This window comes from Myxocyprinus asiaticus, chromosome 42, assembly GCF_019703515.2.
Source record: "Myxocyprinus asiaticus isolate MX2 ecotype Aquarium Trade chromosome 42, UBuf_Myxa_2, whole genome shotgun sequence".
NCBI classification, from domain to species: domain Eukaryota; kingdom Metazoa; phylum Chordata; class Actinopteri; order Cypriniformes; family Catostomidae; genus Myxocyprinus; species Myxocyprinus asiaticus.
The window spans coordinates 8,611,892-8,628,967 of NC_059385.1; the positions used below are offsets into that span (position 1 = coordinate 8,611,892).

At 37.9% G+C, this 17,076-nt stretch overlaps 1 protein-coding gene across 6 annotated transcripts in view; it reads right to left on the reverse strand.

Moving 5' to 3' along the window:
• LOC127433128 (RNA-binding protein Musashi homolog 2-like) overlaps window positions 1-17,076 on the reverse strand; it is a 266,122-nt gene that overhangs the window by 34,576 nt on the left and 214,470 nt on the right. For all 6 annotated transcript variants that reach the window (XM_051684798.1, XM_051684802.1, XM_051684800.1 and 3 more), the window contains one exon: window positions 5,449-5,563. In XM_051684798.1, coding sequence (XP_051540758.1) covers window positions 5,449-5,563 — 115 coding nt within the window. The remainder of the gene's footprint in view (window positions 1-5,448; window positions 5,564-17,076) is intronic.

A 17,076-nucleotide genomic window follows, 5' to 3' on the forward strand; every position in this document is an offset into this window, starting at 1 on the left:
TGACAGCAAAAAAAATAAAAAATAAAAGGCATATTTGACAGCTCTCTCAGAATAAACTGCTAAAAAAAGATGATTCTTTAGAGAGGATGAGTTCACACACAGAGGTACCCAAAATATTTCAGGAGCTCACTACAACATCTCTCATTTTATGGGTAATGTGTCTAGATGTTCAGAAAACAAAAGAGAAGAGACGAGACAAGCAGTGAAGAAATGAGATGGGAAGAGAAAAGCGATGAGACAAAATTAGAAGGGAAGAGAAGAAACAAGACAAGAGGATATGAGATAAAGCACAACAGACAAGAAGAGAACAAAGGAGAAGAGAATGAGATGAGAAGAGAACAAGAGAAAAGAGGAGACAAAAAGAGAACAGAGAAAAAGAAATAAGACAAGATGAGAAGAGAACAAAAAGAAGAGATGAGGCAAGAACAGTACAGAAGAAATGAGACAAAACTAAATAAGAAGAGACAAGAGGAGAAGATGAGAACAAGAGTTAAGACAAGAAGAGAACAGAAGAGAAGATATGAGACAAGATGAGAAGAGTACAAAAAAAGAACAGAGGAGATGAAACAATAAGAAAACAGAAGAGAAGAAATGACATGACATGAAAAAAGAACAAAACAGATGAGAAGAGACGAGACAAGAGATGAGAAGGGAGAGTGTTGTTTTTTCATAATCAGTTTAGAATATCTATACCTCACTCTATGATACTAATTGGGGGTACTCTTTTATATGTAAAAAACGCAAACCTTTAATTACACATTATTTCAATATAAATGTATAGCCTATTATGAAAACCTTTATCATTTAGTCCCACCAGGAATTTGCTATCTTGCGATAGGAAGAATTTATGCAAAAATATGCATTATTTGCTGTGGTATTCCGATCGATTTTCTCCATATTGACAGTGGCAAAACAAGCGCTCAAAAAGCTTGAAACAGTCAAGACATCTCTAACTGCATAATTTGGATAGTATAATGTGATTAGAATTTTAATTGCTCAATTGACCCTTAGCTAAGCTCCGCCCCCCTTGGTTACGGTTGCTCGCTCTGACAAACTCTGCAAAACGTTGTAGATGTGTATGACTTTCTTTCATCTGCTGAACACAAGTGAAGATTTTTAGAAGAATTTCTCAGCTCTGTAGGTCCATACAATGTAAGTGAATGGGTGCCAACATTTTTAAGCTCCAAAATCCACATAAAGGCAAAATACTCCAGACGACTCTGGTGGTCACTTCAGAAGTGATATGATGGGTGGTGGGTGAGAAACAGATCAATATTTAAGTCATTTTTCTATAAATTTTCCTCCCTGCTCAGTCAATCTTTACTTTCACTTTTACATTCTCCTCCTTCAGTTTTTAATGATTCACATTCTTCATGCATATCGCCACCTACTGGGCAGGGAGGAGAAGTTATGATAAAAACTACTTGAATATTGATCTGTTTCTCATCCACACCTATCATATCATATCTTAAAACATGGATTTAACCACTGGAGTCCCTTTTTGGAGCTTCAAAAATTTGGCACTCATTCACTTCCATTGTGAGGACCTACAGAGCTGAAATATTCTTCTAAAAATCTTCATTTGTGTTCTGCAGAAGAAAGAACATCTGGGATGCCAGGAGGGTTAGTAAATCATGAGAGAATTTAAATTTTTGTGTAAACTATCCCTTTAAAGTCTTCTGGACTTTAAAGGGTTCAGATCTCTTTTTTTTTGTTCACATTAGTTGTAAGATTTCAGTCCACTTTTCATTCACACATTTATTTTTGAAACCCTGTCAATTTAAATATTGTTGTAATTTTTAAACAAATAATAAAGATAATAATGATAAATTATTATTGACTTCTAGAATTTTATAATACAATAGTAATATATTTTAGTCATGCACCTTTAACTTTAAAACCCTCTGGCTTTTATTTTGATGGTTGGAACATGCCAGGAAGTCCTGTAAAAGTCTGCATGTGGGCTAGTTCACAGTAGGGCTTGGCGATTAATCTAATTTTATTTTCAATTACGATTTTGGCTTTCAAGATAATTAAGATAAAGATTATTGTGCCATATTTCGTTCACAAAGAAACACCCTGGTGTTATATCTTTTTAAGCATCCTTTATTAAAGTTCAAATAATAAGGAAGTGGGTTATGAAAATAAACTCAGAAACCAGCATTTCTCTGTGTGGTCAGCATCTACGAGTTGCGTGAAGTGACCGGGGAAGAGATTGAATCTTCTCCCAGCTGATGCACACTCTGGCGTGGGGACGCTTGTCACTCACACACGTTTGCTGCAGCTAGATTATAACGTGATGGCTTGCGATGTAGTGAATCACAATATATGTGTCATGTTCACTGTGTGTATCTTATCATGAAGAAAATGCTCTATTAAGAAGATAATTAAAAAAGAAAACTTTTTTTTTGTGAGTTAAAGATGGATTGAAGTGAACATAAAGGAGAGTATAGTCTTGGCCCATTATACACTGGAACAAAATACGTTTTTGATTAGTCTTTTTTGGCTTGTTTTCCAAAATAATATCTAAAACTCATTTAAAACAATGCACATTTACTTTAGGAGCTATACTACAGAAGTGTGTCACTTATTAGAAAGTTCATATTCTTATTCTGCTGTTGAAAGTAATCCAGAGCACACAATTTTATAATTCCCTAGCGATCTAGAAACAGCTGTGCCCTGTTTGATTGACAGGCGGCATATGTGTGTGCTGCTTGCGCTAGTGCAAGCCTGAACGGTCAAATACATTTCAAAATTCTGCCAAAACAACCATCTTTGTGAGGTTTTAAAGTAAACACAGAGAAAAAAGCAGATTTGTATTAAAATGTCAGACTTGTAAGTGTAAATGTAAGCTAATAGACCTGTTGCCGTCTAGGGTATAATTATAATAATCAAACAACCATAACAAGAAAAAAAAAAAAAAAGAAAAAAAAAAACACACTGCTCTTGACTGGGTAACTTTAGTAGCTTTAAAACATAATAATGTATTATAATGATACAGTAAAGACCAGTAGAAGTTTTATGTTGCATTTTATTCTGAATGTTTACTTGAATACTTGATAGCCTACTGCTGTTAAAAACTTTTAAAGCTGTTAAAAAAGAACAAATATTTTTGTTCTATTATTTTTAATCTATTTCTATTCATTGATGTTTTTTATTGTTATTTAATTACTTGAATAATTACTTAAGAATTTGAAACCATTCTTTCATAATTAACATATTACTGTTATTATTTGTTGTGATTTTGAAGCTGGTATTGAGAATCGTCAAATTAAATGCATGATGTTTCCAAAGTCATGTTAAATAATCGTGATCTCAATATTGACCAAAATAATCGTGATTGTGATTTTTGCCATATCAAGCGGCCCTCGTTCACAGTAGTTTAATTCGCTTCATATTCAAAATCTGGTGAAATGCACATTCAATGTCGTTCTCATTGCCTGTTATGAGCGAACCGAACTATTGAGCTTCTACATCTGAGATTTTGTTCGTTGTAGTGCTCACATATTACGCACTGTTCTGATGGCAGTAAATATCCACGAATATCACCAGCCAGCACATGCTATGTACTGTATGTGTGTCAACAGAGCTATGCCATTCAATAATGTGCTGCACATGCGTACTTTGCATTTACTTATTAAACACAGCCTTTTGCGATTCACATAGCTATCACATGTCTTCAAGTGGCTTTATATGGACTACTTTAACGGTGCCTTTATAGGTCATTTTTAAGGCTTGACAGTAACAAACATGACAAACACACAGTATCGGATTTGGTTCAGGCTCATTGGACCTATACCCCAATACACGATACATCTAAAAACGTCAGTATCAGAGCCGATACCGATCTATGTATCGGATCGCTGCACCCCTAATGAGAAGTGACTAGATGAGATGAGCTGAGATAAGAAATGAGATTAGAAAACAAAAATAGGCAAGAAGTGAAACATGAGAACAAAAGAGAACAGATGAGACAAGAAGAGGACAGAAGAGAAGAAGCACCTAGGAGCACCATTACTAGCACCTAATGTCATTTTTATTGTTATTACAGATATTATTATTATCATTATTGTCAGCTTTTGTTATGTGCTTTGAAATATTGTATGTAAACACAATCTTGCCAATACAGTACTTTGAAATTGAAAAATCGAACAAATGAAAAGAAGAAATGAAACAAGATGAGAAGAGAGCACACGACAACAAGCAAGATGAGAAGACCTTAGTGTATTGTGGATACAAAAGGCTGTGTCCTCCCTGGCTGCTGCTGTCTCAGCTTCTGAATTGCATTATTAATGTTCAGGCTAATATACCTATTTTATGCCTCAATAGCTCAGATTCACTTTAAAATCAATTATACATCTGCTGCAGCTGAAGCGAGCACCAGCTCAAATGTGTATTAATCTCAGCAAACATACACACGGCTCCCGACTATAAAGATAAATGACACGATTAGCTGCGGTAAACAAAAGCTTGAATGCGGCAGCTTTAATGAGATCTGGCGTCTAAGAAACTTAAAGTTCCTTAAATAATGAGCCCTGATCTGCAGCATTTTTCATATGCAAATTATACAAAGTTCTGTCGTCCTGTTCACTCCGGTTTCATTTAGATAAGACGCAAGTTAATATTTTCACATGAGTGCTTCATGCTCTCGTTCTCCCTGTCTCTCACTCTCTCGTTCCTCCACTCTTGTATTCCATGATAACTTTTGCCCTGTTAAAAGTTGAGTATAAGGGAACAAACACAGGAATATTCTCCTTGTTTCAGGGTCAGATGTTCAGAAACAGCAGAGAAAGAAAGAAAGTAAGAAAGAAAAAGAAAAACACTTTATAATAACTTTTATTAATAAGTTAATGAAAATGAAAAACACAAACAGATAATTTGTTCATGAAAATTCAGGACTATTTACTGTATGACTAAATATGAACATAATGAATAGAGGGCAATGACACTTTTATTTATTTAAATGTACATTAAATTTAAATGAGCAATGTGGAATGGCTCCAAAAAGTATTTGGACACTTAAGTCACATTTAAAAATGTAATAATTTTATTTCATTGGCTAATGCAAACAAATTATGCTAGACTTTTCTCAGAACTAACTTTCTGGGCCACTGTATTATTTATTGACTGTATGTGTGCTTTATGCTGATCTTGGCAGCAGGTTTGACTCCTGTAGCTAATGGTTTCTTCTTGTTCAGTACTGCCGTCATTAGCGGGTGCAGAGGTCAGGCAGATGGCTGCACTGAACATTAGCTTAATTTTCCTCTTCATTTGAGCCATAAATACAGATGTTTATTTACTCATCAGGTCTGAAGAATCCCACAGCACCTGACTGACTCGACATGGTCAGACACACATTACTCTCTGATCAAACAGCCAATCAGAAGGCATCACATTGAGATCTGCCCATTCGCCACCCCTCAGTGTGTTTGTGTGTGAGTGACTCACTCAGCATGCCCATGCCCAACATGAAGGCGTCCATGGTGTAAGGAAGACTTCTCGCCCTCCCCCTCGTGCCAGGAGGAAACATCACTTCTTTCGGCTGGGCCTTCTTACATTCTACCTGTGGACAGACAGACATAAGACAGATGACAGATGGGCCCTATTTTAAGAGCGCTATGCCTTAAGCACAGTGCTATGTGATACGTCATTCATGCAAAGTCAGTGGGCATGGCCATGAAGTTTTGATATTTTCGTGCAAGCATGTGCTAAGTGTAGGTTCAAGTGGATTGCAAAATCGTGCGTGCAAAGGGCTAATGTGCTGGGTCAAGTGCAATCTTATTCTGGGGTTCTTCTCCGGTTATTGCTCCATCTGTGTCCTATTATATATTCTATTCCCTGTCAAGCAACCTCGATATAAATCAAGAAAGCCTATTTATTAGAATTTGGTAGTGTACTGTAAATTGGCTGTTGCGAATGTGTTGTCGCTTGCGCTTCTCCAGAAAGCAATGTATGTGTTGTATATGTTCGCTATCAGCCTCTCTGGGACTGTTGGCTCTTATCCTGCTCGCCCATGTCTCACCTGCTTGAAATATGCTTTGCTTCTCTCCTATTGTTCATTGTTTTGTAATGTATATTTATTATGTTTCTCTGTTGAATGTTTTGCTTAATTTCTGTACAGCGCCCTTGAGCTTTGGAAAGACGCTATAAAAAATACAAATGGAACCTTATTGTAAAGTGTTGCCATTGTTTCTAAAAACAAGTTTAATTTTCTTGAAGCAAAACTTTTTCCTTTCCTTTTTTTTTTTAATCTTTTATTTGGAGTGAAGTATGACCAGGACATGTACTTGACAGGTTTCATGACATTTACCCACCTATTGTTTGGAAAAGCCATAGGAGTGTGTCTATAATGCCTAAAAATGCTTTTTAGGATGTTAGAGTACTGTAAAATAAATTCAGTCTGTTTTTCTGGTTCCAACCTGTGATCTAATCCATGCACAACCCCCCCCCACCCCCCCCACCCCCCCATTTCCTCGTTTACACTCTCTGTCTCTGATTGACATTTTAACCTCCAGAGTTGAGCACATGAGCGGACAGCCGACAGCAGTCGCTGCCTGAAAGACGAAGAAATATTCCTCCAGAGAATTACGAGAGGAGAGACAACATGTCTCTAGCAAAGGGGAGAAATAAACAAGCACACAAGCAGAAAACATCAAACACAAACAAAAACGCAGACACTCACTCTCTCTGGTGATATGAGCAGAACCGGGTCAGATGAGGAAAGGACTTTCCTCCTGACAGGCCTAGCAGCAAGAGGACCCTATTTACCAAACACATCTGCATGTTTATGTGTGTGCGTGTGTGTGTGTGTGTGTGTGTGTGAGATGTGCTGACTGTGCCTCTATGGTAAGAACAGGATACACTTGCCGTTGGCTGAATTTGTCTGCCCTCTGCATTGATCGACTTGTCTGCCTGCCCAGGGCCCGTCCATCTGTGTGTGTGTGTGTGTGGCTCGGCCCTCCAACAGCCCCTTACTCTCCATTCAAAGGCAATTAATTGTGCATCTGTGAGCATACTAAATGATCCACATCCATGTCTGATTTTGCCCTGATTTTGGCAAAAAAGTGCAACTGACTTTAGCGTGTGCAGGAGGGTTATTTCGGCCAACCTGTTCTACAGCAAGTCAATTTCAACCAGTCTAATTCTGGATGGCAAACACTCTGGCCAGACATCATCCAAGAGATAGCATCAAGGGCCATTATTTCTGCTAAAACACATACATACATACACACACACACACACACATACACACACACACACACACACACACACACACACACAGCTTCTTTCTAATGTGCAAATAGAAAACAAGCACAGATTTATAGGTGCACTTCAAAAACAACAGCCTCAACAACAACAGCCTCTCCTTTGCAAATTAACCACTGCTTGTAGAACAACTTTGAGCTGTATTATTACTACAACCATCTCTAAATACACACACACAGAAAAAAAAAAAAAAGAGCTTTTTCACATGTACTCATTCATCCACTCCAGCTTTATGTGTTTGTGTGTGAGAGACAAAGAAAGCGAGACAATAATTTAAACTTTTTAGGATTTAGGGCTGTCACAAAAACCTCAATTTACCCTCAAAACATTTTGTTTTCAGGGTGGGTGATAATGTTGAAAAAATTTTTTTTTTGTACTAACAATAATAAACAAACACAAATGGCCTCAAAATCACACATAAAAAATACAAGTTCAAAGTCCCATAAAAATAGGAAGACAAGTAAAAGACAGACAGCATCTACCTGTAGACTTCCCGTTAGGAGCCACAGAAGTGAAATCTACTCTCTGGGCTGTAACTGGTCAGCAGCTGTCTGAACGAAATGGACTAGTAAGATAAAATTCACGCTTCCAGCAGAGTTCATTTTCCACTGAAATAGATCATAAATGACACATTTGAGAACAAACCAGTTTTAAACCAGTATGCGTCCATTTACAGGCAGTATCAGTTCCTCCTGACTCACAGAAAGACAGTTTTATCAGAAACAGAAAAGCTTACCAACTGTGATATCACAGGCAAGAATGATTTAAGCTAGAATTAGTTCTCTCAAAGTTTCAGCCCAATCATGCACAGACCGTCTGAAAATGGCAAGAGCTGGCTGAAACTGACAGTTCAAATCTCATTGGCTGGCTTTTAGACATTTTTTATGAGGCACAATATATATTTTTTAATCCACTGGTCCATGCTGTTTACAAGGTACCATGTTGCTACAAGAAGGACTTCAGAGGGAGAACTAGATGCTGGATTTGTCAAAGTTAAAGGTTTTTGTGACATTTTCTACTATTTTCTTATGTGTTGGTCTTAACAATCTTTCACAGAAATGGTGGTGGCATTACTTGAATGAGTTACCAGCATGCTTGTCTATTATTGTTGTATCATCGATTTCAGATTTACCTGCCCCTAAATGGCACATAAAAAACCTGTTTGGTCATTTTACGTATTAGCCAGATGGCCCCTTCTTGGGCTAGAATAAACAGCAATATGGATCAGATATACAGTTGTGCTCAAAAGTTTGCATACCCTGGCAGAAATTGTGAAATTGTGGCATTGATTTTGAAAATATGACTGATCATGCAAAAAAATTTTTATTTAAGAATAGTGATCATATGAAGCCATTTATTATCACATAGTTGTTTGGCTCCTTTTTAAATCATAATGATAACAGAAATCACCCAAATGGCCCTGATCAAAAGTTTACATACCCTTGAATGTTTGGCCTTGTTACAGACACACAAGGTGACACACACAGGTTTAAATGGCAATTAAAGGTTAATTTCCCACACCTGTGGCTTTTTAAATTGCAATTAGTGCCTATGTATAAATAGTCAATGAGTTTGTTAGCTCTCACGTGGATGCACTGAGCAGGCTAGATACTGAGCCATGGGGAGCAGAAAAGAATTGTCAAAAGACCTGCGTAACAAGGTAATGGAACTTTATAAAGATGGAAAAGGATATAAAAAGATATCCAAAGTCTTGAAAATGCCAGTCAGTACTGTTCAATCACTTATTAAGGAGTGGAAAATTCGGGGATCTCTTGATACCAAGCAAAGATCAGGTAGACCAATAAAGATTTCAGCCACAACTGCCAGAAGAATTGTTCAGGATACAAAGAAAAACCCACAGGTGACCTCAGGAGAAATACAGGCTGCTCTGGAAAAAGACGGTGTGGTTGTTTCAAGGAGCACAATACGACGATATTTGAATAAAAATGAGCTGCATGTTTGAGTTGCCAGAAAGAAGCCTTTACCGTGACAATGCTACAAAAAAGCCCAGTTACAATATGCCTGACAACACCTTGACACGCCTCACAGCTTCTGGCACACTGTAATTTGGAGTGACGAGACCAAAATAGAGCATAAGCGCTATGTTTGGAGATGGGTCAACAAGGCCTATATTGAAAAGAATACCATCCCCACTGTGAAGCATGGTGGTGGCTCACTGAAGTTTTAGGGGGGGGGGTGTGAGCTCTAAAGGCAAGGGGAATCTTGTGAAAATTGATGGCAAGATGAATGCAGCATGTTATCAGAAAATACTGGCAGACAATTTGCATTCTTCTGCACGAAAGCTGCGCATGGGACGCTCTTGGAATTTCCAGTACGACAATGAGCCTAAGCACAAGGCCAAGTTGACCCTCCAGTGGTTACAGCAGAAAAAGGTGAAGGTTCTGGAGTGGCCATCATAGTCTCCTGACCTTAATATCATCGAGCCACTCTGGGGAGATCTCAAACGTGTGGTTCATGCAAGACGACCAAAGACTTTGCATGACCTAGAGGCATTTTGCCAAGACGAATGGGCAGCTATACCACCTGCAAGAATTTGCGGCCTCATAGACAACTGTTACAAAAGACTGCACGCTGTCATTGATGCTAAAGGGGGCAATACACAGTATTAAGAACTAAGGGTATGAAGACTTTTGAACAGGGGTCATTTCATTTTTTTGTCTTTGTTGCCATGTTTTTTTTTTATGATTGTGCCATTCTGTTATAACCTACAGTTGAATATGAATCCCATAAGAATTAAAAGAAATGTGTTTTGCCTGCTCACTCATGTTTTCTTTAAAAATGGTACATATATTACCAGTTCTCCAAGAGTATGCAAACTTTTGAGTTAAAATAGTTTCTGTCAAACTGGATACAGTGAGTAAGAGTCACTTCTGCCACTTCTCTTAGAAAATATTGAACGTTAAACAAGGCCTTCTGATGATAATATAAAAAAAAAATCCCCCCTTAAGAAAATGTGAGTAGTGCTTGTCTGTGCAGAACTCGGCACTATGACACTATGTTCTGTATGTTTACAAAGGCATTGTTAGATGGCAGCAAACAGAAGAAGAAAAAAAAAGAGCTCCAAAGAAAATTTCCCACTCCCAAGTCTCTATTATATTCTGGTCCTGCCTAGTTTAATACTTATGGTAAGGGGTGGTTAACAAGCACCGCTAATAATAATAATAATAATAAATCTGCTAAACCACGCATTGTGATAATATGTTCATCAGTTCATTCATCTCTGAGAACAACTCAGAATTTAACAGGCTTTTAAAACATTTGAGAGATACTCCACTTTGTAAGCCATAAAAGAGTGAAATGACTTGAGAGGTTTGGGACTGAATGGATTATGACAGACTTGAGGAAAGCTGTGACAGAGGCATTTTTTCATTGTTTTTAGGAAACCTTACTGTGACAGAAGCTTTTATTCTTTTCATCCAACCAACTCCAGAACAAAAAGAAGAAAAAAACAACAGTACCAGCAAGACACATCTCTTCACTGACCATAGGAGTTTGGACTGACCCAAAGAAAGCTCTCAGCTAAACACAGTCTCCACTGTGTCACAGTGTGACCAACGTGGTAACGCAAGAAGCTTCGAAGCTGTGTGCCATCTCAGAATGTTGACTAATAACGGGTCAATCAGCTTTGAGCTTAAGGCTAGACTTCAGCAACAAGAAAATAATAAAATAATAAAATAAAATAAAAATCTTATTTTTAACAGAAATTCACTGGAAAAACACATTGGTAATTCAAAAACAGACTTTTCATGGGCTATTACAGAATAGCCAAATTATTTTACACATAATGGGCCTTATTCATGAAACTGATTTTTTTTTAAAATGTAAATCCTTCATGAATACATTCTTATGTAAATTATCCCATTGAATTCAATGGGACAATTCATGTAAAAATGGCTTTACTAGCAATTTACACATTTTTTTCTGCTTGTGCTTCATTAATTGCTACAACTGCGAATACCGAATGGGAAAATTAAGTGGCTGAAGGAGCTTGTCTAGGGCATCAAAAATAGAAACAGGGTATCTGTCACATAAACACTCTGTCACTTGCAGTGTAGACAGCTCTATTGACTATAATAGGAGTAATGTTTTATGTTTATGTTTATGTTTATGTTTTATGGCATTAACTGGAAGCTGTAGATACGGTGTAACCTCCAACTCTCCTGCTCTCTGTCTTTCTTTCCTTTTCTTTCTGTTGTGTCATTTGGTGTATAAGGACTCATCTTTCTGTCTATCTTTTTGTCTTTCTGTCTACAGTGGTAGTGCTGTGTTTGGGTGCTTGATTATGAGCATGTGATGGAGAGAATGAAAGAGAACAGGCTATCTCCCACGGAGCTTCTGTAGCCCTGGAGAGAGACAGCAGGACTAATCAGACTTGAAAAGCCAGTGGATTGATGGAGAGATCTCCATTTTTTCACCTCTCTCTCTCTCTCTCTCTCTCTCTGATAGACACCTAGTGAAATGTTCAGCCAGGCAAACAAGTTCAGAATGGCATAGACTCCTCTAGTGCGTTTCTCTGGGTCGGGGAAAGGTTTACATCTTTTTATTCTCTTCAACAAGCTGTAAATAATATCTAGTGATTAGAGAGAGTAGTCTGAGCAGGAAGCTTGTGTGACTGTGGTGGGTTTGGAGAGTACTTTAAGTGTGTATGTGTTTTGTGTTCAGGAAGCCTGTGTTGAGGTTTGATAAAAGTGTGTGAGTTTGTGATCAGGAAGCTGGTGGCAGGTAATATGTGAGTATTTAAGGTGGGAACGATCACAGCATGGAGTTCCATGGAGAGCCGTCAGGGGAACAAATCATTCCAGTATAGTGCAGGTAAACAGATTTTCAGAAGAGATCTTCACAATGTCTAAAACTGTTCTCAAATATACATCTGCAATCAGAAGTCAGAGATTTCAATATGAACTAAAACATCTGAGCTATGCAAGTCATCCTAATTATATAGCTTAATACTCTTAAAACAATTGTTTTATTTGTGTTTATTTTTACTTCTCTAAAGGAATTGTAGGGAAAACATCTAAGACAATGCTGATACTTAAAGGAAATGTAATTCAAAATGACATTAAGTCTCCGGAGTTATACAAGAGTAACTAGGGCTGTTGCTATCGATTATTTTGGTAAACGAGTAATTTGATTATTATTCTGATGATTAGATCGAGTAATCGATTAGTAATCGAAATTATTTCATAAATCAGATTGCATAAAGTTGTTGAGGTGAAGTCCCATTTAGCTAAAATGCATTAATTAGCCTAAGTTTTGATATATTTTACGATTGAATAACAACACCAAAGCAATTGTGCAAACAATATCTAAAGCCAACAGACACCCAAAAGCAGATCTATAATATAAAAAGATGTATATTCAAGCTGACATAGATTGTTTTCTCCAGGTATGCCCTACTTTTTAAATGCAATATATACTTTTTTCTTTAAATAGTTCAACATGATCTACCCATTTTAGTTTAGAACTCAAATATGGGAAAAGAGGCCATGGAAATAAAATATTCTATCTTTTCAGAAACAATGTCTGCCCACCAATCTTGTTTATTGAGAATAAGTTATATACACCGACCAGCCACAACATTAAAACCACCTGCATTATATTGTGTAGGTCCCCCTCGTGCCGCCAAAACAGCGCCAACCCGCATCTCAGAATCCTATTCTTCTCACTGCAATTGTACAGAGTGGTTATCTGACTTACCGTAGACTTTGCCAGTCTGGCCATTCTCTGTTGATCTCTCTAATCAACAAGGCATTTCCATCCTCAGAACTGCCGCTCACTGGATGTTTTTTGTTTTTGGCACCACTCGGAGTCAATTCTAGAGACTGTTGTGCATGAAATTCCCAGGAGATCAGCAGTTACAGAAATATTCAAACCAGCCCGTCTGGCACCAACAATCATCCATGCGATTATCTAATCAGCCAATCATGTGGCAGCAGTGCAGTGCATAAAAGCATGCAGATACGTGTCAGGAGCTTCAGTTAATGTTCACATCAATCATCAGAATGGGGGAAAAATGTGATCTCAGTGATTTGGACCATGGCATGATTGTTGGTGCCAGATGGGCTGGTTTGAGTATTTCTGTAACTGCTGATCTCCTGGGATTTTCATGCACAGTCTCAGAATGCCTTGTTGATGAGAGAGGTCAACAGAGAATGGCCAGACTTGTTCGAACTGACAAAGTCTCTGTACAATTGTGGTGAGAAGATAGCATCTCAGAATGCTATTCTGAGATGCAGGTTGGCACTGTTTTGGTGGCATGAGGGGGACCTACACAATATTAGGCAGGTTAATGTTGTGGCTGATTGGTGTATGTGGTTAAACTATTTTATAGAGATATAAAAGCCATTTTATTTATTTATTTATTTATTTTTAATTTGAACTATCACTTGCATGCAAAACAGAATACAATATTCACAGTATTTACGTGAGCTACATTTTTTCACACTTGCGTTGAGCTGCAGCAGCTTTGGGCATTGTTGCGCTTGTGCTACATGCAGATCGCAAAAGCTTGTCACTTGCCACGTACCATGTGAAATGGCCTTAAGCATCTGGACATTCAGTTCCTTACTGAGTAAAAACATAATAATTTCACATGAGGAGAAATTAAGCCAAATGTTTTATTGCGTCTGTGGGGCACGAGACGCACAGCTGTGGCTGTGACTCGCGTTGAGCTTTGACTGACAGCATACGGACAGACCTGTGGTTTTATTCAGTAAATAAAGTTCTCTGGATTCCCACATTGAGTTTTACCTGTAATAATGGCCATAAACTATCAAATATTTATCGGAAGTGGGGCATTGCAATCTATTTTTTTAAACAATCATCACAAAATCTAATTTACATGAGGAGAAGGATTGCATTACATTCAAATGGTAATTAATTTACACAGAACAGAATTAAAACAATAATTTGCTGAAAATAACCAGAACTCAAATGATAATTTTCTTAAATGACCTTCTTAGATTGTGTGGATTCAGTCAGATTTATTGAACAGAATGTGTTTATGTATCCGTAACTGCATGTGTAACTTTAATCAAGTCCGACTGACATATTTTATGTTGCTTCATAAAAGCCTATATTGCAAAACGATTGTGTAGATACAGTTGAAGTCAGAAGTTTATATACACTTAGGTTGAAGTCATTAAAACTCTTTTTTTAACCACTCCACAGATTTAATATTAGCAAACTATAGTTTTGGCAAGCCGTTTAGGACTACTTTGTGCATGACTTAAGTAATTTTTCCAACAATTGTTTACAGACAGATTGTTTCACTTTTAATTTGACTATATCACAATTCCAGTGGGTCATAAATGTACATACACTAAGTTAACTGTACCTTTAAGCAGCTTGGAAAATTCCAGAAAATGATGTCAAGCCTTTAGACAGTTAGCTTCTGATAGGTGTACTCAATTGGAGGTGTACCTCTGGATGTATTTTAAGGCCTACCTTCAAACTCAGAGCCTCTTTGCTTGACATCATGGGAAATCAAAAGAAATCAGCCAAGACCTAAGAAAAAAAATCATGGACCTCCACAAGTCTGGTTCATCCTTGGGAGCAATTTCCAAATGCCTGAAGGTACCACGTTCATCTGTACAAACAATAGTACACAGGTATAAACACCATGGGACCACGTAGCCATCAAACAGCTCAGGAAGGAGTTGCATTCTGTCTCCTAGAGATGAATGTAGTTTGGTGCAAAAAGTGCAAATTAATCCCAGAACAACAGCAAAAGACCTTGTCTGGAGGAAACAGGTAGACAAGTATCTATATCCACAGTAAAACGAGTCCTATATCGACATAATCTGAAAGGCTGCTCAGCAAGGAAGAAGCCACTGCTCCAAAACCGCCATAAAAAAGCCAGACTACAGTTTGCAAGTGCACATTGGGACAAAGATCTTACTTTTTGGAGAAATGTCCTCTGGTCTAATGAAACAAATATTAAACTGTTTGGCCATAATGACCATTGTTATGTTTGGAGGAAAAAGGGTGAGGCTTGCAAGCCAAAGATCACCATCCCAACCGTGAAGCATGGGGGTGGCAGCATCATGTTGTGGGGGTGCTTTGCTGCAGGAGGGACTGGTGCATATATTGATATACATATATTGTGGATATATTGAAGCAACATCTCAAGACATCAGCCAGGATGTTAAAGCTCATTCGCAAATGAGCCTTCCAAATGGACAATGACCCCAAGCATACCTCCAAAGTTGTGGCAAAATGGCTTAAGGACAAAGTCAAGGTATTGGAGTGGCCATCACAAAGCCCTGACCTCAATCCGATAGAAATTTTGTGGGCAGAACTGAAAAAGCATGTGCGAGCAAGGAGGCCTACAAACCTGACTCGGTTACACCAGTTCTGTCTGGAGGAATGGGCCAACATTCCAGCAACTTATTGTGAGAAGCTTGTGGAAGGCTACCCAAAAGGTTTGACCCAAGTTAAACCATTTCAAAGCAATGCTATCAAATACTAACAAAGTGTATGTAAACTTCTGACCCACTGAGAATGTGATGAAAGAAATAAAAGCTGAAATAAATCATTCTCTCTACTATTATTCTGACATTTCACATTCTTAAAATAAAGAAGTGATCCTAACTGACATAAGACAGGGAATGTTTTCTACGAATAAATGTCAGGAATTGTGAAAAACTGAGCTTAAATGTATTTGGCTAAGGTGTACTTCAACTGTAAATACTGTTGGTTTAGAGTTCATTCCAATATGTTTTTGCTGAGTTCAGCGTGTCCCATGTGGCAATGAAGGGCTCAACTTCTCTTGCACATCTGGACATGCAGCACAGCAATCACATGCAGATGAGCTTACCGGGTGTGTGTGTCCGGCGTGTTTGGGAAAACTGGATATCATCTTTTCATGTGCTGTTGCATTGCTGAAGTGAAGTTAGGCCCTGTATTGTTTCACAAATCTAAAGTGAAACGCTGTCACACAGCTGAAACCTCTTGTCGTTATGTGTTCACACCCATTTTTTGAATTAAGTCGAATAATCGTGACAGCCCTAAGAGTAACCTTTGCACAGTAAAATTTTCCTTCATCTTACATTAATGGTCTGTCGTAGACAGTCCAGGGGCCTCATATTTAAAACTTTGTGTAGATTTCAACCTAAAACTCATATTACAATGCCTTATTTTTTATCCATAACCTCATCTGAATATCATTTCCATATCTAGACACAAGACCAACATTTAACGTTACAAAAAACTAGGGAAATAGGAGATACTAAAAATGATAAATGCTGCCGGTGCCTGCAAGATAGATATTACACTGCTAATCATTTTCTAGTATATCTGTCTTGTTTTAGAGTAAAAATATTTAAACATCTTCAAAAGAATCATAACTGTATAAGATGTTGACTTTTTTTTCAGAGAATGTAAAACATATAAGTGTTTTATTCTCACTGCATTGGCAAACTATTTTAAACACCCATTTTGTGTGAAGACGATGTTTATACATGCCCTTGGCATGCAAGAAAGGTGCTGAATGGATAGTGGGGGAGAGGATCAGAATAGCTGCAGAAATGAGAAATAAATTTGCCCTCTGAACAATAGTACTGCATGCTGGACTATCACAGAAAAATCGATCACATGACCCCGTGCTCACGGATCGGCAGCCAAACACTGTCCGTTTATGGGCTCGGGAGAACCTGTCTGTGATGGAACAGGATCTTGAGGGGTTTGATTCTCTGCACCTGATATGTACTGCCAGGCCTGTTCCATCCTCTCGGGACCCGACTGCTGTCCTAGGAGCCCGGGGTACTCATTGACAGCATACAAGAACAG